The sequence below is a fragment of the Mus caroli genome, unplaced genomic scaffold (assembly GCF_978045245.1).
Source record: "Mus caroli unplaced genomic scaffold, Mus_caroli_1 scaffold_13, whole genome shotgun sequence".
Taxonomy (NCBI): Eukaryota; Metazoa; Chordata; class Mammalia; order Rodentia; family Muridae; genus Mus; species Mus caroli.
Genome location: NW_028227268.1, coordinates 118,634,896 through 118,660,042, shown reverse-complemented (window position 1 = coordinate 118,660,042; position 25,147 = coordinate 118,634,896). Strand labels below are relative to the sequence as shown.

The 25,147-nt window shown below is 44.4% G+C and overlaps 1 protein-coding gene across 2 annotated transcripts in view; it reads right to left on the bottom strand.

Annotated features, from left to right (window-relative positions):
- Positions 1-25,147, bottom strand: part of Nf2 (NF2, moesin-ezrin-radixin like (MERLIN) tumor suppressor) — an 84,064-nt gene that overhangs the window by 15,260 nt on the left and 43,657 nt on the right. For both annotated transcript variants that reach the window (XM_021178374.3, XM_021178373.3), the window contains exons 6-14: positions 23,234-23,316; positions 20,668-20,743; positions 17,095-17,229; positions 11,777-11,851; positions 11,156-11,269; positions 7,477-7,599; positions 6,044-6,261; positions 3,807-3,912; positions 793-920 (exon numbers count right to left, since the gene is read on the bottom strand). In XM_021178374.3, the coding sequence (XP_021034033.1) occupies positions 793-920; positions 3,807-3,912; positions 6,044-6,261; positions 7,477-7,599; positions 11,156-11,269; positions 11,777-11,851; positions 17,095-17,229; positions 20,668-20,743; positions 23,234-23,316 (1,058 nt within the window). The remainder of the gene's footprint in view (positions 1-792; positions 921-3,806; positions 3,913-6,043; positions 6,262-7,476; positions 7,600-11,155; positions 11,270-11,776; positions 11,852-17,094; positions 17,230-20,667; positions 20,744-23,233; positions 23,317-25,147) is intronic.

Genomic DNA, 25,147 nt, shown 5'->3' with positions numbered 1-25,147 from the left:
TAGTAAGATTACTGGTGTATACCACCATGCCTGACTTACACTATGTTAGACAAGCACTCTATGAACTAAGCTATATTCCCAGTCTCTAAACCCTGCTTTTGATTCCAGTGGGATGTTTGTTAATTAAGTGTGAGTGAGACAAACACCAAGGAGCTACATGGAGTCACAGGTGTCAATCCATGGCATCACTGTGATCTCTGCCAGCTGTAGCACTATTTTTCACTCCTGCTCAAGAATGAGAGTGATCTTACTTAAGATTTCGTCTACAATGGGACTCGTCCTCTCCATCTCTGCTCCACTTCTGCTGTCCACAGCGAAGGGAGAGCATGTGACGGAAGTGGCTGTGACCTGGCTGGGCAGAAGTCAGACTCGGGGTCACCAGCATAGGATTACTCGTCTCCCCTGGCCGCCAGCTTTGCTCAGCCTAGGAATTATTTTTTCTTTTACATTTGTTCTAGAACCACTGCTAAAGAAAGAACATGACCAGAAGAAAACTGTATTTTAATACTATGCGAACAACAGTCTTAACTCCGGACTCAATACAAGCCAGTTCTATTTTTCAGTCAAGGTTTAAAACATAAATTTCAGGACACCATCTTAATCAAGTGTTAGTTTTATCCTGGGACCCTGACTGTTGTCTTTAATTTTTAATTAGAAACTTTGTTCTCCAGTGGGTGACAAAAGCAAACCTTTGCAGGGGTAATGACTGGCTGCTGTCGTGACCTGGGACTCTAGGCCAGATCCACTCACTCATGCTCATGGCTGACCCAGCAGGCCACAGAGCGTACATACTTTTCCTTCTCTATCTCCATGGAAAGTCGCTTCATGTCCGTATCCTTGAAGTCGAATGACAAGCTGTCACCAATCATGTCGAAGCTCGGTATGTCAGGAGGCAGTGGTGGTGGGATTGGGTTCATGGGCTGTCAGTGAGAAAGCTCCTGTTAAGATGCTTAAATTACACAGCACAGAGACCCCTACAGTCAATACTGCCAGGTAAGTGGTCCCAAAGCAACCTCAATCAGACAAGTCACCCTTCTCTCCTCAAACCTCATCATTTCTAAACTTTCACTCAGCTTCTCATTTAGGAAGCTCATTTAGGCACTGAGCTAGGAGTTGAGACACAGGAAGACAGGTTTCCTGGCTCTAAGCAGATCAAAGTCTTGTTCAGGAAGCAGATGTATTTGTAAATCCTCATAGTTAAGTAAGATGAACATGAGCCAGAGGAGGGACAGGGCGTATGAGGTTAGAGGGATCTGCCAGGGTAGAGCTTCCTTGGGGATCAGTGAATGAGCCAAAGGAGAAAGGTGCTAGGCAAGAGGCATGCTGGTAGGCAGGGCAGAGAGGGTCCATGCAAAGCACTGGGCATCTCAAGTACCCTGTGGGGTGACTGGTAAGAGACTGGCTTCGGGTCACAAAGGCTTTGCTCGTATGGAAGGGGCTTAGATTCCGAAGACAGAGCCAGAAGAGTGCTTGAAAGGGGAAACCAGCTGACTTGTTTTCAGGATCTTCTCACTCCACAACAAAAGGTCACCTAACCTACAGTCCCTACCTACCTCTCTAGTGTCCCTCATTATTTGTCCTGCTAAATCATAAACAGTACTATGTATTATCCCACACTTAGCATGTGTCCTTTCTTTCCCTCCCTGCCACTCTTCTCTCTCTTCCTCCTTCCCTGTCATTTTCTGTGACATTAGGGATGTGCCACATGGCCGGAGCTGGTCTCAAACTGGTGAGCCTTCTGTGGTAGCTTTCTGAGTGCTAGGACTGCAGGTATAGGTCATAGCAGCCCAGCAAGGTGTCCATTCCCCTTTCAAAGTTCTCAACTCTTCCAGTCACTCAGCAAAGCCCTTCGAGCCCTCTCACCCTCTACCCTGACAAAACAGCTGCTCATTCCCTCTGCAGTTCTCTGGCATGATGTGCATACTGCTGCCCCGCCTTTTCCTCAGCTCCACACTGCAGAGAACCCTCCTGGGTCTGTCTTTTTTCCTCCTAGGATCTTTTACTGAGTCTGGGACAATGTTTGGAAAGGAACAGAACCTCTCAGCCTTTCTTTATGGCAGTGAGGTCTAAGGGAGGATGTATGGTGTGTGTCAAGTGTGCTCCTGAGCAGGGTATCTAGGTCCTACATACACTGTTTTCAGGGCTGAATTCTGGGTAAATGAGAGAGTCTGCTCTGTGACACTTCATCAAGCTGGACAGTTATAATCTAGGCAGGTCTATTTACCTTATACTTCAGAAAAACTCTCAGAGCTGGGCAGTGGTGGCGCACGCCTTTAATCCCAGCACTTGGGAGGCAGAGGCAGGCGGATTTCTGAGTTCGAGGCCAGCCTGGTCTACAGAGTGAGTTCCAGGACAGCCAGGGCTACACTGTCTCGAAAAAACCAGAAAAAACAAACAAACAAACAAACAAAACAAAAACAAAAAACCCGCAGAAAAATTCTCAGAAAGGAAGAACGCTAGACGTTACCCTTTTAGTGAGAGCAGAAACTGACAAACCCTCTTTGGCAGGTGGCACAACTGAGTATCTGACCTCACGGGTCTAGGAAAACTGTCACATCTGTGTGCAAAAATGTGTTGTTCAGGGTTGTTCAGTGCAGTTGTGTTCAAAACTGCTACAGGAGATACACTAAGAACTCATGTCTAGGGCCTGGCTGGCTGAGTTACAACCCACCCGTTGACATGATCAAGGAACTGGCGTGCTCGCCTCTGGGAGACACTGCTAAGGGAAAGTGCAAAAGGAAGAGCACTTTGTAAGTTTGCTCTAATGGCTGTTTGTTTTAGACACAGGTATTTCAGGTACATAGTCCAGGTGAGTGTTCAGACTACCACAATCCCAGCTGTCACCTGACTGTGACCATCTGATCTTGAGAGAAGACATGGGCCTTTAATACACAATGCCCAAGAGACAAACAATGGTGTTTGGGGTTATCTGTTGCCCAGGAATAAATAACAAGGACACATGGCAATAGCAAACCGCTCGCACTCCCTCAATTCAAACCCTGGGCTCTTATGTCTCTGTGTCCTGAGTGCACCTGGGCCACATGTGAGTGCTCCAAGTGTACAAATGTGCAGTGTGCTCGTCACGTGCACAACTACTCAGGGTGTGTGCAGCATATGTGTGAATGGGTTATGTGTCTGTGCTGTGAATACACTCTGTCTTTACCCAGAGTGTTCTAGCCTCTCTTCCCTGCCCAGCAGGGAACGCTGCTCTTCTGCAGAAGTCAGTCATGCCAAGCCTTTCCTGCCTCCAAGGCTGGGCTGTGATCTGGGCATATCTGTCAGGATTGGTGATATTATATGGATAGAGAACAAGTTTGCAGCGTGGAATGTACAGAAGAAAGGAAGGGGAACAATGTCTACTTATGATCCCACTTAGTACAAGTCAGCCCCCCCCCCCCCCCGTCCCAAAACCGAGGTTGACAGCTGGTTCTGGCATAGCAGTAATTCACTCTGAGTTGTACAGGCAGTCCCTTCACAGAGCTACACACTGTAGCATATAATATATACCGACAATTGAAGATTATGTTTAGCTGACAGCAGGGAGCTAGACAGCAAATTCCCCTGAGGGTAGTGACTATAGCATAGTCGTAAACACTCTAGAGCTGGAAAGGGTTATCTAAGAAACAAGAGAGGTAACTGACTAGTCATCCTAAAGCTAAATGGAAGACTAGGAGGATCCTATCTGGGCCCTGAATTTGCTTTTCACTCCAAAGGCACTGTGAGGTAAACTAAAGGATTTGGAGGCTTTTCCTAGAAAGCTGCCAGACCAAAGCAGCCAAAAACTGCCAGACTGAGGCCAGGCTCACTGGATAGGTGGGCTTGGTGGCGATTTCTAAGAGCTTCTGCTTGGCTCTTCGCTCTGCTTCTCGGGCTTCTTGCAAGTCTTGCTTTAACTGATCAGCCTCCTTGGCCCTGCAAAGAATGAAAAAGATGTCAGCCCCACAGAAGGGGATAGGGAGAGGAGTAGACACTTAACTGCAGAGCAAGGACCTGGAATAACCCTGTACACGGCACTGAAAAAGGCAAGGAAGGACACTGTGACAGGGACATTTACAGGAAGCCAGAACTTCTAAAGAACAAACAGTATTTCTGAGACTACTCAATGGAAAAGCTAGGTTGGAATATGGGATCGCTGGTGGGAAACAACAAAAGTGGCACTTCTGCATGTCAGCACCATTCAATAGTTTGTGCCCGTGGTGACAGCTGCCACAAAGGCTGAGTGAGGTAGGGGAATAACTTAAGCCAAGGAGTCAGAGGTCAGCCTGGGCAGCACAGGCAGATGCAATCTCAAAATAAAAAAGTAACAAGTGTGGTATCCAATGCCTTGGATCCCAGCACTAGAAGGCAGAGGCAGAAAGATCTCTGAGTTTGAGGCCAGCCTGGTCTACATACTGAGTTCCAGGACAGCCAGGGCTACATAGTAACACCCTGTCTCAAAACAAATAACAAGAACAACAACAAAACAAGTGGAGAGGAGGAAGAGTGGGCAGGACCCAGAGGTACTCCGCTTGACTAAGGGCATCCTGTGTCTTACACAGGGCCACAAAGGGCAGATCATAAACAAATTGCTTCTTCATGCCCCCAGTCAAACACTTGTAGGCCAAGTACTCCTTTCCTTGGGCAGGAAGAAATGCTATCACTGAAGGTATCTGTGTCTTGGTGCAGAGCCCTGCTCTATGGGTTAGGAGTGCAAAGCTTGTCCACAAGTCTAGTCCTCGAAATGTGACCCATGCACACACAGAAAGGAGCTGGAGTGGGCAGGCATCAAGGAACCATATTCTCAGAATGACATGCAAAAAGTGGTGAGAAAAACCGTAGTGAAGGTACCTTAGTGGTTAAGAGCCAAATTCAAGTGCTCTAAATCAACAGAGCCAGATGATTGGGGAATATGCCAGTGTTTTATTGGAAGCCTGCAGTACTAGAACAATTCAGAGCCTAGAAGAGTCTAAAGAGTACAGACAACAGTTTCATCCTTCAACCTGGCTACAAGCTAGGGCAGCTTGGTCAGAAAACAGGTGCCCTGCTCCTCTAACTACCTGAAAAACTGCAGGGAAACGGGTACTTAGCTTGCCTTTGAAGTAAACAGTACCAAGCTGTGTGTGTGTGTGACAGAGAGAGACACGCATTAATGTGAGCCAGTGCAGAGTCAGTGTGGGGTATAATTCTCTACTGGCCTCCACCTTAGTGGAGGTCTCTCACTAAATGTGTGCTCATTGGCTAGTGAAGTCCTCAGATCTCCCCACCTTTGCTTCCCTCCCAACACCTGTGCTGAGGCTACATATACATGCCACCATGCTTAGGTTTTACATGGATACTGGGGATACACAGCCAGGTTTTCATACTTGTGCACTAGGTACTTTGCTGATTAGGCCCCCATGTCCCCCTTAAGAAATTATTTTATTATGTATATAGGTGTTCTGCCTGCATGTATGTTCGTACTTGTGCACTAGGTACTTTGCTGATTAGCCCCCCACGTCCCCCTTAAGAAATTATTTTATTATGTATATAGGTGTTCTGCCTGCATGTATGTTTGTGTACCATGTGCATACCATGGAGGCCAGAGAGGAGGTTACATCCCCTGACTGGAATTACAAATGGTTGCAAGTCACCATGTGGATGCTGGGATTCCAACTCATGTTCTTTGAAGAGTAGCCAGTGTTCTTAACCTCTGAGCTATCTATCTCTCCAGGCCCCAACTCACCATCACATACTTTTTTTTAAATGCAAAAGACCCTCTTTTTCTCTCTGGCTAAAAGCAGTCAATGAATAGGCTTAAATGTTTTTCATGCAAACTTCACTATTAGAAGGATAGGGGTATGTTGTAGAGGCATGACAGAAAGATTCCCTGGGAAAGACAAAGAAAAATATATTCTATGCCCCCGCCCCGAGTAGCTCCAATCCCACCAGCCTGCCAAGGAAGAGGTGTTATAGTCTGTTCCCACAATAGAGAAGGATGAAGATGCTACCACCAGCTCTGGTAGGGTTGAAACCAGGCACATAACCCTTTCCCATGTCCCAGTGCCCAGGACAACCAACTATTCACCTCCTCTCTGACTCCTCAGCCATCTTCAATGCCAGCACTTCAGCCTCCAGCACCTTCTGCTCCATCAGGCGCTTCTCCTCCTCTGTCCGAATGGCCGTGGCCTTGATTCGCTGCATCTCTTGCTCAGCCTCTGCAGCCTTTTGTGCCAAAAGCTTGGCCTCCTCCTCTGTGATCTGAGCCTTTTCAGCCAACAGATCAGCTGTCTCCTCAGAGCGCATCTGGGAAGGAAAGTGTTTCAGCTAGTGTAGGCCCAGTGCCTATCTCCATATGGGGAGTAGTCTCACACGGTATACACTCTTGTCTCCCACATCTGGCCTCCCAGCACAGGGCAACACAACCAGGGTTTGCATCCTCAGCACGCATGTAAAAGCTAAGCATGGTCTTTTTTACTATTTTTTTTAACTTTTATTTTTATGTATATAGGTATTTTGCCTGCATAAATGTTTGTGCACCTGTACATGCAGATGCAGTAACTTTAGAAGCCAGAAGAGGCCATCAGATCTCCTGGGGCTGGAGTTACAGAAGGTGGTGAGCTGCCAAGTAGGTACTGGGAATCAAACTTGGGTACTATGGAAGGGCAGTCAGAGCTCTTGAACTCCGAGCCCTCTCTCCAGCCCCCAAGAGCCAGTCTTAACCTCCCTGTGCCTTCCCACTGCGAGACTCCCAGTCTGTCTGACAACAGATGATATGCTACACACTCAGCAGGGCTCTGCAGGCTCCACCATGGGAAAAAGAAAAAAAGCACCTATGTATAAAATGTATTTTAGCTGACGTTATGCTTGTGAGGGAATATTCAATTTAAACTCTGTTCTGTCCCTTTAAGTCAGTAATCCAAAAGCAGAGGTGTAATGCCCACTGCCCACTCTTTGAAGCTGTCTAGAGAGTATTTTCTTGCAGTGCTAGAGAATCAAATACAAGGTAGGCTGGGTATGGCAGGCAGGTATGCCTTTTATGCAACCACTTGTAAAATGAAGCAGGGAGGATATCAAGAGTTCAAGGTTATCCTTGGCTATATAATGAGTTCAATCTAAGTCTGGGATATCTGAAACCTGTTTCTTCCTACTTATCCCAGTCCCTAATTGAATACATAAAAATAAATAAAAACATAGAGCCTGCCCCTGAGCCACATCCCAGTCCTAGGAAATCTTTGAGGTTGGAGTGGTACTACTGGCGGCTAGCAGGTAACCATAGGGGGACTCTCTATCCTTCCAAGCAGAGGACTACTGGCAGGTTACGGTTGGTACTATTCCCCAAGAGTTGATCAGATGAAGGCTAAGCATCTCTGATGCAAAGGTAAGTCAGTTGCAAAAGTGGAGTTTGGCTACAAATGAACATATTTTAAATTTTCTAAAAAAAAAAAAAAAAAAAGGCACTGATGTTTTAAAAACTGAAATAAATTCATGATCCATAGGAGGCCAAACACCACAAATCACCAGAGCTTCATTGGCCATCGTCGCTTCTTCTTTCATCTGCAGGAGCCTCCTCTCTAACTCATCTCTTGAACGCTCGGCCTCCTCCCGCATCTGCTTCTCTCGAGCCAGCCGCTGCCTTTCCATCTAGGGGTAAAAGAACAGGTCTGAGTCAGTGCTCCAGAAACCCAAGAAGGGCCAGTTTCAGGAGCCTGTCTCCACTTTGGACCTTTCTGTGTCTCTACTTTTGAACATTCTTCTTGTCTGCTGCCCTCTGTCCTAAACTAACTTTAGAATTAAAAGCTGTACAAATAAATTCCGGTAGAAATAGAAATAAGGGGGCTGGTGAGATGGCTCAGTGGGTAAGAGCACCCGACTGCTCTTCCAAAGGTCCAGAGTTCAAATCCCAGCAACCACATGGTGGCTCACAACCATCCGCAACGAGATCTGGCGCCCTCTTCTGGAGTGTCTGAAGACAGCTACAGTGTACTTACATATAATAAATAAATAAATCTTTAAAAAAAAAAAAAAAAAAAAGAAATAGAAATAAAAAAATCCAAACTCAGTCACCATAATGTAGAGAAAGAGGATTCTTGCACACGGTATAATCTGCCCTTGCAATGCTCTGCTGTTTGGGAACCCTCACATAGCTCTACCCCATGACTGGCAGTTTTCCACACAGATTCCTCCTCCCCAGAACAAGGGTCCAGAGAACACACCTTTCCCATCTGTTCACCTTGACAGTTCTAGTCCCCACAGCCCTTCACATAATTTCATCCACAATACCAGCACTTCTCCCTCTGCTCATAGACAATGATAGTTCCCACACAGAATTCCACAGCGGGAAGCTGCCGTGCCTTTGCACAGTCTTGTACAACCCCATGCGGAGGGAACGCAGACCCCATCCCTGGGAAACAGCACAAAGCCTCTCCTGCCACCCTCTAGCCTTCTGTTAATTGGGCCACTTGCCAAGATTAATAAGAGAACCAAGACTAAAGACAGCATAGTTTCCTGTGACTCCAGGACACTGAGTTGAGAAAGCAAAAGCCAGAAGTGACCAATTTTCTGCCTCAGATAATGAAGTCGTGTTTAACGACTCCTTTGTGCTTCAACCTCATCCAACTCTGGCTCTACAAGGCCGCCCTTTCTAAACATGATGCTCCTCGGCACATTTTAATCCAAAGAATCATGCAAAAGAGACAAGCAATAACGCTCTTGACCTCAGCGAACAGGTTGGTCAGCAACCTGTTCTTCAGTTCCCACTAAAATACAATTTCCATTTCCATTCTCCTTTTGAAAAAGAAAAAAAAAAAAAGGAACAGGCTGTTGCCAGTTTCCAGCCTTGTACTTTTTATGAAACCTTCACACTAGTAATAAAGGATTTCCTATTTTTAAAGCAGGTTATGACTTACAAAGATTTTTGGGTGCAATCTGTACTCTGGAGAGAGGTATCACTAGCTCCACTTGACAATAAGGAAACTGAGTCACGTACTAAATGAAAGATTTAGCTGCAAGGTCAACATGTTGCATCAGGTGGCATTTGCACTCTGCTCTTCTAGGGCTCGGAGGCCTTGATAACTTTAGAGTCTAACTTTCCTCTACTTAAGAGTCAAGTCAAAGAGGCTGCTGCTGCTTTGAAGAATGATTACTTATTTCATTATATGAGCACACTGTCGCTGTCTTCAGACATATATCAGATCTCATTACAGATGGTTGTGAGCCACCATGTGGTTGCTGGGAATTGAACTCAGGCCCTCGGGAAGAGCAGTTAGTACTCTTAACCACTGAGCCATCTCTCCAGCCCCCAAGAGTATACTTCTTCTTTTTTTTTTTTTTTCGAGACAGGGTTTCTCTGTGTAGCCCTGGCTGTCCTGGAACTCACTCTGCAGACCAGGCTGGCCTCGAACTCAGAAATCCACCTGCCTCTGCCTCCCGAGTGCTGGGATTACAGGCGTGCGCCACCACTGCCCGGCAAGAGTATGCTTCTTAAAGCTGTCACTATACCCCATGCTAGCTCAGTAGCACACTTTTGTTCAATAGAACCTATACCATCATCCTTAAAGCATCCTAAGGAGGAAACTGATGGCCTACTCTCCCAGACAGCAAAAAGAGGGCAAGCTCACAGCTCACTAGCTCAAATTGGGTATTTCTCTCTAAAGCCTGGGGCTGGGAGCCAGCCTTTCTGTGGTTCCCAAATCAGAGAATACCACACAGACTAATCATTACACCTCTGAGCTTTCAAGTCCTGAGAGGGCCAAATGCAGCTGTAACTACTCTATCAAACAGTTCATCCCAAACCACAAGTGATAGTCTCAGCAGCAAGACGCAAATCAGCTGTGGACTTCAGGGAGCAGAGAAGGTCTGTGAGTAGAAAACAATGATCCAGCTAGTCCAGTCTGCTGATAGGTGCTACAGCACCCCTGCAGAGGGCCAGCCATGTGTGCCCAGGTTGACCAGCATTGATGAACTGCAGCTGGGAGCCTAATTAGCATTCCACAGCACACTCTGAAATGCTGCCCTGTATTCTATCACCGTCTAATTAAAAAGGGCACTGACCCGGTAGAGGAGACAGACAATAAAGACAACCAGCTAGATAGACAGAGAGACAAAACCATGCCTGGTTACCTTGCCCCAAGTCTGATGATCACACTAAAGATCCTGTTTATTTTCTTTTTTAGATATGCTAAAATTAGAACGTAGTATGAATTTCCCTTAAGATTTTTATCATGTTTATGTATTTATGTATGTAAGTATGCATGTGGCAGTCAGAAGAAAACTGTAGAAGTCAGTTTTCTCCTTCTACCTGACTCTGGGCATCAACCTCAGGTTGTCAGGTTTGGTAGCAAACCTTTACCCACTGAGCCATCTCACCAGCCCATGTGCTTATTTCTATATCTGACATCCCACTATCTGGGCATTAGCTAATAAAAATCCAACAGGAATGAAATAAGAGCAAGTACATCTATAACCATAATAGTCTGACAACAGCCATCCCTTATCTTGTAGGCCAAGACCAACCAAAGGCAGTGTCAATTAAAACAAGGTTTTAATTCCTATTATTCATTATTGTTATGTGTATGAGTAAGTGGGTGAAGTGTGTGGCACGTGTCCTGTGGCACAAGGTGGATGTCAGGGGACAACTGTGTGGAGTCAGTTCTTGTTCCATCTTTCAATGGGTTTCAGATATCAAACAAATGATGTTACACTTGCCACCTTGTTTGCCCTAAATCATGTCTTACTTGGGTATGGTAGTACACCGCGATCAGTGATCCCTGTATTAGAGAGGCTGAGGCAAGAAAACTGTCTCCAGTTTGAGGCCTGACTGAACTCCACAGAATGTATACCAGGCCAGCCAGAACTATATAGTAAGACTGGGTCCCAAACAAACAACAAACAAGCTTGAGATGGGAAGAATTCTCAGTTAATAAAGCTCTTGCTAGGCAACCATGAGTGTCTGAGTTTGATCCCTAACACCCACAAAAAAGGCCAGGCATGGCAGCATACTGGGGAGGTAGAGACAGACAGAGCCCTAGGGCTCACTGGCTTAGATTTATCACTGAGTCCCTGGGCCAAGAGATACCCTGCTTCAAAAGACAAAGTAGACGGCTCTTGAGAAATGATGCCCAAGGTTGACCCATGGCCTCCTCAAGTACACAAATACATATATACACAAGCCGAATGAAACAAACAAGACAGTTCTCACCTGCTTTCTAGCCTTCTCTTCCCTGGCCTGGGCTTTCATCTGCTGAACTTCTAAAGAGTCAGCTTTCCGTCGCCTCATAAATAGGTCATGGTTCCCAATACATAGCTGAAGAATCTGTGGCCAAGGAAACATATTAAGCACGTAAATTTACCTAGCTGCCTACCAGCCTACAATGCCATAGCATCCATTATCTTTACTCTAGCCCCTCACAAAAACAAACAAACAAACAAACAAACAAAAAGGTTAACTGGTTAACTCTCTGTAGGTTAAACTAAAGAGAAAAATATTTCCCATGTCAAATATCATTTTACACCTCTTAGCAAAAGAAACTAGGGCCAGATAGATTCCTGGCAGAGAGGCTTTTTTTTTTTTTTTTTCCCTTTTGGTTTTTCGAGACAAGGTTTCTCTGTATAGCCCTGGCTGTCCTGGAACTCACTTTGTAGTCCAGGCTGTCCTTGAACTCAGAAATCCACCTGCCTCTGCCTCCCAAGTGCTGGGATTAAAGGTATGCGCCACCACCACCCGGCTGAGGCTTTTTAAAAAGGGCAAATTACACACACACACCATTCAATTTCTAAGAAAAGTTAGTTCTCTGTCATGAAAACCAGGATTTCAACTTACCAGCTTATTAACACGAAGCTTTGAGGAGTTAAATTTGAAGACATCAATTTTCTTATCCAGTGGTTTAATAGTAAACTGAAAGAAAAAAGTACAGTTTCTTGTGACACCAACAGAAAATCCACAAAAGTAGCAACCACACAGCCTCTAGCCTTGGCCTTCCAGTGCCGGGAATGAAGCCTGGGTGAATTAGAGGCATACAGGGTACCAAGTTTGAGGCTGCAGAAGTTTATGACCCTAACCAGCTCCGGTACCTGTGAAGAAAGGACAGTAAAGACCCGAAGTTAGAACCCAGGATGGGCCTGCTCTGGAGGCCACACTGCAAAGCTCCTTGACACAGTCGAGTAGGACTTAGTCCAGCAACAGCCAGATGAGATAACACCATATATTAGTGTCTCGTTGGTGACACATGTCACAAATATCCTAGAGGTTTAGAGCAGACCTAGCACAAATGGGAGCTTTTAGAAGTATATGGCAGAATAGCTAAAGATATGGAGGAGGGGCATCCTAGACAGGGCAAGTAGAAAGAATAAGTTCAGTCTCTAGCACTGAAAATTAAGAAGAGGAGGAGATGGTGAGGGGGGAAGAAGCAGGGATATTAGCCTTATTAGCTCTTTAGTAATTGCAATGATACAGTAGGCTCAGACAGGAAGGCTGATGGGTGGTGAAGAATAAAAAGTCAGAGGGCTTAAAATTCATATGGTATGAATCAAAATTTAAGTGACAATGTAGCAAAAGAAAGCTAAATACAAACAAGGCACCTGCTACTCTAACCACTGAGGAGACCAGAATGGTCCTAGATTCCAGGGATGCCCCAGGAAATGTGTCTTTAAGGTGGATATGGTAACACATACCTGTCATACTGGCAGGAGGCAGAGGGAGCAAGACCACAAGTTCAAAGCATCAGTGTTCTATATAGATTTCTAGGCCAGCCAGGAAAACATAGCAAGACCCACTTCAAAAGCAAAATGAGACAAGCATATCTAGATTGATGCATTTTTATATACATATGAAAAATGTACAATTAGCATATGCTAACAAACATTCCCAAGTACATATATATTCCCAAGAAAGAAATGTATGGCCAGCCCCCAGCAAAGCAAGGAAAAAAAAAAGATTAGCCCAGAGGTTCAGCTCTTGCCTGTATGTGGCTTCCATCCTAAGGACCACAAAATATAAAAAAAAACAAAAAGGATGAACTGCCTAGCAAATAAACTTACAGGGGCAGTCAGATTCCTGGGTATTTCTTTACATATTATAGTCCAATGAGAAATGAGCACACGGGCTGGTGAGATGGGTAAGAGCACCCGACTGCTCTTCCGAAGGTCCAGAGAAATGAGCACACATAGGACCAAAAACAAATTTAAAAAATCCTTAGTTTGGTTTTGAACCAGGTTAATTTAGTCAAAGTATTCCTCTGGTGTGGAATATTATTTATGAATTTCATAAGCTTATTTCTAGCCCTGTTACTGAACCCTAGAGCTGTCAGTAAGAAGCCACAAGTAGTCTGGAAACCACAGGCTCTACTTCACACCAGGCCATATAGGAAGAATCAATCAACCCCCCCCCCCCTTTTTTTTTGATTAGGTATATTCTTTATTTACATTTCAAATGTCCCCTTTCCTGCTTTCCCCTGGAAAACCCCCTATCTCATCCCCCCTCCCCTTGCTCACCAACCCACCCACTTCCTAGCCCTGGCATTCCCCTATACTACTAGGGAATAGATCCTTCACAGGACCAAAGGCCTCTCCTCCCACTGATGCCCAACAAAACCATCCTCTGCTACATAAGCGGCTGGAGCCATGGGTCCCTTTATGTGTATTCTTTGGTTGGTGGTTTAGTCCCTGGGAGCTCTGGGGGTACTGGTTGGTTCATACTGTTGTTCCACAATTAATCAACTTTTTTTTTTTTAAGATTTATTTATTTATTATATGTAAGTACACTGTAGCTGTCTTCAGACACTCCAGAAGAGGGCGCCAGGTCTCGTTGCGGATGGTTGTGAGCCACCATGTGGTTGCTGGGATTTGAACTCTGGACCTTTGGAGGAGCAGTCGGGTGCTCTTACCCACTGAGCCATCTCACCAGCCCTCAATCAACTTAAAATAAAGGAACAATTCTGTTTTAGCAGAGTGACTGTCATAGAGAACTCCAAAAACTACTTCCTACTATGGCGTGCCAAGGTAGCTTGGAGTCTGCTTGCCATATAACGTATTGGTGTGATGGAACATGATGGTACCTTACCCCTAGAGAGGGCACATTAGAGTTTGTTGTGTCAGGCCATACTCGGGGACTTTAATCCTTGAGCTCTCTGAAAAACCTTTAGTGTGCAAATGTGCGATGTGTAGTGAACAGCCTTTGTGAAATTGGAAGGTGAAGCACTAGTTACACTGTGACACTCCCAATACGTTAAGTCCTGTGGAGTTTCCAATTTAAGAACTTGAAAGGGAGAACTACCTAATGCTCACGTCCCAGGATAGCCAGCAATTAAACAACAACAGCCAGAGTGCCTGGGACTGAGAAAGGCAAGTGGCTGGCAAGTGGCTTAGCAGATTTAGGTGATTGTCACCAATCCTTTAAAACTGAGTTTGATCCCTGGGACCAACATAGTATAAGGAGAGAAAAGACTTCTGTAAGTTGTCCCCTGATGTCTACACATCCACCCTGGCACATGCTACATCCCTTCCTCCAATAAGTAAATAAATAAACATAAAACAAGCAAGCTCATTTTAAGTTTGGTGTGATGATGCACACCTGTAACTCCAGCATTTAAAAACTGAACCAAGAGGTCATACAGCAAGACCCTGTCAAGAGAGACAGACAGAGGGGGAGGAAGGAGGAGGAGGAAGAGGCAGGATAAAGGCAAGTTCAATTTGCCTCAGCAAATAAACTTGAGTAATTTAAACAAGACTGAAAACTAGTATTTTCCTTGAGTTGCTAAAAAGAAAAACAAAAACCAAACCAAACCAAACCAAACCAAACCAACAAAACAAAACAAAACAAAACAAAAACAAAACAAAACAAAACAAAACAAAACAAATCACCCAGGAAATATGCTCCAAGAACTGCAGGCAACATAAACTATCACTGTTATTCACTGTCCAGGTTGCCTCATTCGGCCTGGTGTCGTGTGTCTTTACAGTCCAGCCTCTGGACCACACTGATAAGCAGGAGCTCTGGCATCAGGTACCCTAGTCCCTGGTCCTTGTCACTTCACTCATCAGACACAAGAGCTCATTTTCTGGTGACATGGATACTGAATATATCCCTGCCTTTTCAGTAAATTTTGAGTAACGCATATATAATTAGAGGCCCTGGGCAACCCCATTTTACTCATTTATTTATGGAAGGATGAGTTACACGCCGGGACCTACATGTGAAGGCCAGAGTACAACCTGTAGGACTTTGTTCTCTACTTTTCCAACATGAGGGCCTTAGGGATTGTACTCGGGTCATTAGGCCTGACAGCCATCTCACCAGCCCACACTGTCCTTATGTATTAGAGCAGTCAAGTCATTCTGAAGCAGATCTCCTTGAGAGATAGCACTGTACTTTCTACATCTCTGTGTGCTCTATGAAGCCTGGCACAAAGTCCAACAATTCCTTTAAGCTGGGCACAGTGGCTCATGCTGTAATCCCAGAACCTAGGAGGCTGAGGTGGGAGTATTGCTGTTAGTTCAAGGCCATTTTGACCTACATAGAAATATTTTAACCCACAAATGTTATTTAAGTTCCTCAAACTTTATTCTCTAACCCTTAGAAATATGGCAGCTTGCTATCTTCATTCATGTCATTACTGAGAGAACCATCCACTAAGAGCTAATCTTGATCGTCAGTTTGTATCTGGAATCAATTAAAACCCAGGCTTCCCGGTATTCCTGAGAGGGGGTTTCTTTTCTTTTCTTTTTCTTAAGATTTATTTATTTTATGTATATGATCACACTGCAGCTGTCTTCAGACACACCAGAAGAGGGCATCAGATCCCATCACAGATGGTTGTGAGCCACCTTCCCAGCCCCGAGGGCTTAATAAGGTTCTGGAGCCTAAATCCAGGCCATATTTTCTAGTAGCCCACAGAGCAGGACACAGAAGAAGGGAGTTTGCTTTTGCTGGCAGTTTTCACTCTCGTGAGCAAGTTCATCTACCCTGCTGCTATAGCATTCCTCCACCGATATCAGAACCAACTTCACTGGGATTACAACACAGACTAAACAGTAGCTGCACTTCAGGAATCTTCTAGGCCTTAAATACAGACGGAGACTGAAGAGACATCCAGCCTTGTGGATTAGACACTACTGGATTCTCCACCCCACTCTCCAGTGTGAGACAGCCATTGTTGAAGTACTTGGACTTCATGCTATAAGCCAATCTAATTAATACTCTTTTAATATACATATTCATCCTATCGGTTGATTCTCTAGAGAATCTTGACTAATACACCCCTTACAAACACACAGCTATCAGTCTGACATGGTGGTGTACGTAGACTTTCAATCCCAGCATTCAGGAAGTAGAGTTGAAGGCTGGCCTGGTGTATATAGCAAGTCCAAGGCTAGCCAAGACTATATAGTGAAACCCAGTTAAAAAGCAAAATGAATATAGGTGGAACAACATTATGAACTAACCAGTACCCTGGAGCTCTTGACTCTAGCTACATATGTATCGAAAGATGGCCTAGTCGGCCATCACTGGAAAGAGAGGCCCATTGGACACGCAAACTTTATATGCCCCGGTACAGGGGAATGCCAGGGCCAAAAAAATGGGAATGGGTGGGTAGGGAAGTTGGGGGGAGGGTATGGGGGACTTTTGGGATAGCATTGGAAATGTAATTGAGGAAAATACATAATAAAAAAAATATTAAAAAAAAAAAAGCAAAATGAAAAAAGCAATTCCCTCTGCCCTCCACAAAAAAAAAATTTTTTTTTACATGCAGGCACACATGCACACTTTTCCACTACATGTACTAAACACAGAACACGGAGAGAAGCTTAGTACAGATCACACTTAATCAGCCAAATAATCAGGAAATGTTCCTCTTTTCCTTCTTTGTGTTCTTCGGGGCTTAGCCCTGACAGGTTGAGCTGCTTACTCTCTTGTTAGTCAATAGTAGGGTTTAGCCATGCTCTTAGAAAAAAGGATGTCAACACTTTCTGTAAGTACTTTAAAAATCAACAACCAGAGCTCCAAAGCCTGGGAATTAAAGGACTTTCACCGACAAGGAGATGGTCTGGCTTGGAGAGCTTTGGCAAAGAAGAGAAATGGGAGCGGACCTTTTGCAGGACTCCTGCACCATAAATGGCATCTGTAGTACAGACATGTCCTACCTCCTTGTCGCTGTAGGAGATGTTTCGGATTTCATTCCATGGGAAGGAGATCTTGGGGGTCAGCCTGTTCTCAGGGTCATAGATATGAAGCCCGAGAGCATCCACTCCAAGCAGCAACTCTGTGCCCTTTTTATTCTGCAGAGCCAATAAAGAGCAGCTGTTGTCAGCTTCCAGCTGGTGATTTTATTCAACTTTCTACAGAATCTGGCACACACTGTTATATCTGACAAGTTTCAACAAGTCCCAACAGAAATCATGGCTCTCTTGTAACCCAGGAGGCTTCCAGCTTCTAGATTTGAGGAAGCAGAGGCAAAACAATACCAATTTTGTGATTGGTGTGTCCCCTACAGGTATCAGTGTGGATTCAGACTCCTGTCACTGGCTTGGTAGCTAAAGAAATGGTAATTTAAATGTTGAAGTACTACTAATTAAATAACCAGGTTATCAAAGAGAGAGCTAAAAGCCACACATTTGAACATTTCTCCTGTTACAGGAAAGGCAGTATTCTTGTCTGGCATGTACAAGATCCTAAATTTGATCTTCATCATCACACACACAAAATTTGTTGGATTTCTAGAAGAAATGTTTAGGTCTAGGGACTAAACAGCCTCATTTTAGGTTAAAATGCAGCTCCATGTAGTTTTACTATATAATACCCCACTGTGGTATTAGCTGCAGTATCTAGGTGGTGGGTATATATGGCATTCACTAAAAACTTCATTCTCCCATGTTTCAAATGCTTGATAATTGAACACTGGAAGAAATAAAAAAATAAATTATATCTAAATTACACTTCAATGAACTTGTTTAAAACACCAGTTAACGATATGGATGCTATACCTCTGAGAGCAGTCCTAGTCAACAGTTATTGCTGCCAGAGGCTTAGTGCACGTCTCCCAAGCTACTGACCAGCTGTGGAGCCACTGCCCAGTCTGTCCTCATAGGCAGCTGAAACAAAACTCCTCCCACACACAAGGAAGCTACAGCTCAAGGGAAGGAGAGCAGCTCTGCAAACTGAGATGGTGCTTGGGCTGTGACTAGAAGTACCCATCTCACAGCAGGTGTTAGGGAGAGGTGAGCACTTGAAGATGAATCTCTCTACTCCTTCTAACACCTGAAAGCAGGCGCTACACCCAGCCAGAGCGTGGCCTGTTTGTCTGAGAAGCTTTTAAAACTGATGTGCTGACAGGAGTGAGGCTTGAATCCTCACATCTGAACAGCCCCTTATGGAAAACAAGGTATTTCCTGATGTTTCTGCTAAGTCAGCTTATATAAAGATAGAAAGGATTCCACCCTCTACTCTTGTTGTGACTCTCACACTTTTAGAGATTAGAGATGGTAGCACAAATAACACCTCTGAAATGGTTTTAATCACATGGTACTCCATTAATACATACAAATATCTATCAGTTAAAATAAAATGTATTAATAATTTATCTTCCCTAGTTAATGATAGAATTTAAGATGTCTAACATAGGGTCACTAACTTTGTCTATTGTTCAACATAAAAACATATAAAAACTAGTAAATGCTCATCTGATTAATGTAGAAATATTCCTTAATAAGCTGGTTTTTGGACTGCTGAGATAGCTTAGTGAACCAACATGCTTACACCTGATAACCTGACCTCAGTCTGACCTCAGGACCCACTTGGTAGAAGAGAATTCTAGCATGTTGTCCTCTGCCCACCACCACAAACATAGATAAACAAATAAATACAACAAAATATACAAATATATATACTTTTTCCTCCTCTAAGTAAAATAAATTTGTAAGAAATTCTGTTTTGGTTTTCAGAGAGATTTTTCTGTGTAGTCCTGGCTCTCCTGGAACTCACTCTATAGACCAGGCTGGCTTCAAACTCACTTTTGAACTCACAGAGATCTGCCTGCCTCTGCCTCCTGAGCGCTCAGATTAAAAGTGTGTGTTACCAATTCCTAGCCCAAGAAATCCATTTTCTAAGGATTGCAAATGCTTTTTTCTTTTAAACAATTAATGTTGGTGGTGGGCAAGAGACAAAACCACAGAAATGCATTAGTCTAACCTCAAAGAAACAGATGTCAAACACAAACTAATAAAACCTTTAATTACTTAATCCTAATTTGTGTGTGTTGTGTGAATGCATGCTTATACCACAGCACACATGTGAAGATCATAGGACCATGTGCCGCACGGTAAGAACAAGAGTTCTCTCCTTTCACCATGTGAATTCCATGACCTGAACTCAGCATGTCAGGCCTGGCAGCAATTGCCTATCTATTATTCCATCTCACTGGCCCTCATGAAACATGAGAAACAACCTTCTGCATTCTTTTTTTATTTTTATTTTTTTAAAGATTTGTTCTTATCTTTATGATTTTTAGTTATGTATTTCTGTGTCTGTGCACATAAGTGCAAGTGCCCTCAGAATCCACGGGCCTCAGATCCCTCTGGAGCTGGAATGTCAGGCAATTGTGAGCCTCCCAAACCACGAACTGGGACTTGAACTCAGGTCCTGCTACAAGTAAAATACCTTTTAGGCCCTTGCTTATTGTGGTAGTACATTTCAGTGTGCCCTGGTTTTTTTTGTTTGTTTTTTGTTTTTTTTTTTTTTTGGAGACAGAGTTTCTCTGTGTAGCCCTGGCTGTCCTGGAACTCACTCTGTAGACCAGGTTGGCCTCAAACTCAGAAATCTGCCTGCCTCTGCCTCCCTAAAGGCGTGCGCCACCACACCCGGCTTGTGCCCTGGTTTTTAATGCAAAAAAAAAAAAAAAGGATCCACAAAAACCTGCATTTAGGAAACAAATTAAGTAGAAAGCTATCCTAGAATACTGAAATCATGCTTAAATCAATTTACTCAAAGTTAACATAAAGACTGTAGGACCCCAAAATGGGGAAGCAAAGAGTATGTGGGATAGTACAGGGGATGGCTGCAGATGACCTTCAATGTCTACTCCTCTGTAGCCAAGCTTCCTGGCACCCGCCATCCAGCAGTGAGGAAAAGCCCGGTACTTGGCTTGTGCTCCTCTGGAGGAAGCCATGAATACTGCAGCCAGCAGCCAAATCCCCCAACAAGCGAGAAACACGCTCTAGGGCCAGACCTGAACAGAACACAAATGCCTTTCTCTGCAGAGGCACGGTTCCCGGAGGCCTGCAGACCATTAATGGTCTGAATAGAAAACTAATTAGCCTCACAGTGAGAACAAGAGTTCCACCCAAACAAATTAGGAATCTCTAAGAGCAGCCTTACTTTCAGTGGGCCCCAGGGAAAGACTTTATTTCCAGGTGCTCCTTGGATTTCCCAAGAGGCCAGAATAATCAAACATTACATGGCCAGCATTCCAACAGGTCTCTGCTAAGACGAGAACTGGGCCTGAGTCCCTCAGGGTACCACTGACACTTAATTTGATCTAATTCTGATCTAATTCGAAGCCCCAAATGAAAGCAGGCTCTCGACCCTGTCTTCCCTTTTCTTCTTTACTACTGAATCATGAAGACTCTGAGCACCCTGGGACGAGGAGGTAGCCCATGTGCCTGGGTGGCCTCTACCCAGTCTTTCTGAGAGCCAGGGAACTGGGGAAGGAGTCAACACACCCGGATCGTAAAGTAGTTCACACCATACATCTCCAGGTCCTGAGCTATCTTCAAATACTCCATTTCAGCTTCATCCCTGTGAGGAGAATAGAAGACACCATTATTAGGGCTAAGTGACAAGGATGAAGGACAGACACTTGCCAAGTCAAATATTCTGAGCATGCCTCTGGTGAGATAGAAGGAAGGGACCTGCAGAAGATGAGACAGACCAGACACAGCAACACTTTTCTCAACCCAGAGTTTCCCATCCCCGTGATATAAGAAAACAGATTCATTACACTGACTCTTGGCTTCAATTTCACACTCTGGCCTTGGTAAATAGTGACATCTGTCTCAAGTGATTTAAAAAAAAAAGAACGTGGGGGCTGGGAGTGTAGCTCAGCAGCAAAGCACTCACTCCGCATGCGCAAAGCTCTAGGTTCCACCCCCGGCATTGGCAGAAAGAAAAAACAAAGCCAGGGTGCACTCATTCTTTCCCACCTCAAATGTACGAAGTCACTGCCTGTCTCTGTGTACTTCCTTAACCTAGAGCTTCAGTAAGGAAGGAGCCTCTCTAGAAGCTAACAACACCCACTTTCCTGGTTTTATCTCTCGGGTTACTGCTGAAGATTAAGGCAAGAACTATCTGAGCCATAAAACCCAGGCCAGTAGGTGAACGCTTCTGTGTTGTAAGTCAAGCTTAAAGCAAGCTCTGGATGCAGCAGTGACTTGCAGAAAACTCCCTGAGAGGTAAAAGTATTGAAGTAATTTAACTCAAGCTTCCCGGTGACCTTGTTCTTGTCCTCTCTCTCATCTCAAAACACTCTCAAATGGATTTAAAAAATTCACCCTGAGAGAATGCCAAGTGTTGGCAGGCAGGTGGAAGAACCAGAAATCACATACACCGCTGATGCAAATTGATTCAATTACTTTAGGAAACTATTCAACATTACCTATAACAGCAAAACCCAAGAAACAACCCAACAACCTAGGAGTCTTTCAACTGTAGAAGGGATAAATAACCTGTTATGCTAGTATTTTGGACTTCTGCACAGTCATGAAAATGAGGAGAGACATCGCTACATGCCATGTACTCAAATCTCACAAGATGATCTTGAGAAAAAGGTGGCACTAGGTTTTATTTATCTAAAGTTTAAAAATGGGTGATGGTGGCTTATGGGTGCAGCTCAGTGAGAGAATAGTGACTTGCCTAGCATGTGAGAGACCTTGTACTTGATCCTCAGTGCTACAAAATAGTAATATAACAATGGAAGGTAAGCAAGGGCAGCACTAATCTATGGGAACACTAATTAGAAATTGGGGGAACTGGGCTGGGCATGGTTACACAAGCTTTTAATGCCAGCACTGAGCAGTGGCAGGTAGATTTCTGTGGCTGAGGGCCAGCCTGAAGAATACATAGTCAGTTCTAGGACTGCCAGAGCTCCATAATGGCTCAAAAAGAAAAAGAAAGAAGTTGCTGAGCTAGGTATCTCTGAGTCATGCTCTAGTCCTTACTTAGCGTTTTGTGGTAAATAATCAAGCAGCATACTCCAAATCTGTCTATTTAGTGGGTATAAACAAAAAATAAAGATACAGGAGCTAGAGAAATGGCTCAGTGCTTAAGAGCACTGACTGCTCTTCTAGAGGGCCTAGTAATTCCTAGTACCCACCTAGAGTCCCACAACCATTCAGTTCCAGTGCCCTCTTCCGGCCTCCTCAGGCACCATGCATGCACATGGTACACAGACATACATGTAGAAAACATAGCCATATACACAAAATAAATCTGAAGAAAAAATATAGCAGGAAGCTGATTTGAAGGACTGGGGTAAGGGGCCTAACACAGAGATGATCAATAGCTGAAGCTACCAAGGGAATACTTAAAACAAGCTATACATTTTAGTGTTTTATTTTATTTGAGACAGGGTTTCTCTGTGTCCCCCTGGCTGTCCTGGAATTCGTTCTATAGACCAGGCTGGCCTCAACTCACAGAGAACACCTACCTCTGCCTCCTGAGTGCTGGGATAAAAGGCTTGTGCCACTACCACCCAGATTGTGTTTTAATTTTAATTTAGTAAAATTGCAGATTGACTAAAAACATAGGGCGATAGGAACATTCTAACACTGCTGATGGACATGTGCCAAAAAGTAAAAAATTTTCCTTAGTGTCACCTGTCAAAACACAACTCTCTTCTAAGAATCTACCCTCTGGACTTGTGAAACTGTGTGCCAACATGAGACTGTGCACTGCAGAGCTTTCTGTAAGGGGGAAAGCATGCAGGTATTCTAAGTGCCATCGGCACATGCCTGAATGCAAAAACAAAGGGCTCCACTTGGGTTTCAACCCAGGGTCTTACGCAGGCTAGGCAAGCACTCTCCCACTGAGCCACACATCCAGACTGCCACATGCCCACACTACAACAAGGATGCACATAAAACTGAAGAGCAACATTATTCCGGCTCTGGCTTCTCATTTTATATACTTCAGGACTGCATTGTGTCCAATGAGCACGCCCTAGTTTTATAGTTCTTTAAGGGTAGGGGAGGAGGCATGAAGAAATATAAACCAAGGATGAAGCGGCCTCACCTGGCTCTGCCCCGGTGCTCCGCATACCAAGCAGTAATTCTCTCCTCCCACATTTCCGGAGTCATCTGATAGAGATTTATCACCTACCAAAAAGACAGCAAAAGAAAAGCCCACATGCAAAGCAAGTCTGGGTATTGTTTGCCATTTTTATAATTATGGCTCATTTTTACAAAACAACAGAGCTATTTTTAAAAAGCTGCATGCAGGGAGAGGCACACATAGAGGTGGGTGTGTAAACAAGTACTGTTCCACTAGAGCAGCAACCTGAAAGCTGCAGAATTCCTCTAGCCTAAGTACACTCCTGGGCTAGGAGTGGCCCTTTTGGCTGCTGGGGCTGTTCATCTCAGGGACCACCCTGACAGTAGAGCAATGCTTACTCACTGGCCATCGACTGCACAGAAGTTATCAAAGGACAGGGAAGGCAGGGGAGGGTTGGGGGAAAGCCTTTATTATCCAGGGACAGATGATAAGTGGGGCTGTAAGATAGGAGGCAGCCGAAGGCTGCTCTGTGTCTAACGAATACAACCAACAAGATGGAGGATTAAAAGGCCCTTCCCAACCTCATCTTCTCTACCCAAAACAGTTCGGTCTTGCACAATGAACACACAATCTCATGGCTCCCTTAGATCAATGCCACTCAACCATCTTCTGAAATTGCTGCACCACAAAACCATCTATAGGCCACATCCGACTGGCATTTCAACATTAATTCCACAAACTCTTGCTGTTTTGTTGTTTCGAGACCAAACCCCACTCCTTAGCCCAGCCTGGCCTTAACCTTGTGATCCTCTTGCCTCTGCCCCTCGAACACTGGGAGTTCAGATGTGTGCACTATTCGCAGCACTAATTCCAGTACTCAGGAGACTGAGGTAGGAGGATAGTGAGTTCACAGGCAGCTCAGACTACAGAGCAAGAGCCCATCAAAGAACAACAGGGGCTGGAGAGAAAGCTCAGGAGGTAAAAGTACTTGCTCTGTAAACTTGGGGGCTTCAGTCTGAATCCCCAGTACTGACAGACATGAAGAAGCTATTGGCTCTTCATTGATAGCTCTTAGGGGAGGAAAAATCATACTTTTTCAAGTAGAATGACTACTGGGTGTATCAACTACACCACAGGCAGCAAAACTCAGGAGTAGCTAGACAAAAAAATGGGAATCCATTACATTTGTTGTTATTATTATTATTTTTTTTTTTAAGGTTTTTCGAGACAGGGTTTCTCTGTATAGCCCTGGCTGTCCTGGCACTCACTTTGTAGACCAGGCTGGCCTCGAACTCAGAAATCCGCCTGCCTCTGCCTCCCGAGTGCTGGGACTAAAGGCGTGCGCCACCACGCCCGGCTTTGTTGTTATTATTTAAGAGAAAGAAAGAACATGAAGTTAGATAGGTAAGGAGATAGGGGAGGACCTGGGAGAAGTTGGAGGAGGAGAAAGATTATGATCAAAGAAGCTGGGTAGTGGCCCGGCGTGGTGGCGCATGCCTCTAATCCCAGCACTCGGGAGGCAGAGGCAGGTGGATTTCTGAGTTTGAGGCCAGCCTGGTCTACAGAGTAAGTTCCAGGACAGCCAGGGCTACACAGAGAAACCCTGTCTCAAAACCAATAACAACAACAACAAAAAGAAGCTGGGTAGTGGTAGTGATGCTGCACACCTTTAATTCCAGCACCTAAAAGGAAGAGGCAGAGGGATCTTTGTGAGTTCAAGGCCAGCTTGGTCTATGAAGTAAGTTCCAGGACAGCTTGGGTCACATAGAGAAACCCTGTCTCAAAAAACCAAAAATATATAAATATATTATATTATATTAATTATATACAAGTAGATTACATATAATATGTATGTATACTATATATTCTCAAGGAATAAATAGAAATATTAAAAGAAAAAACCCAGCTCAGGCATGCCTATATACATGTCTGTAA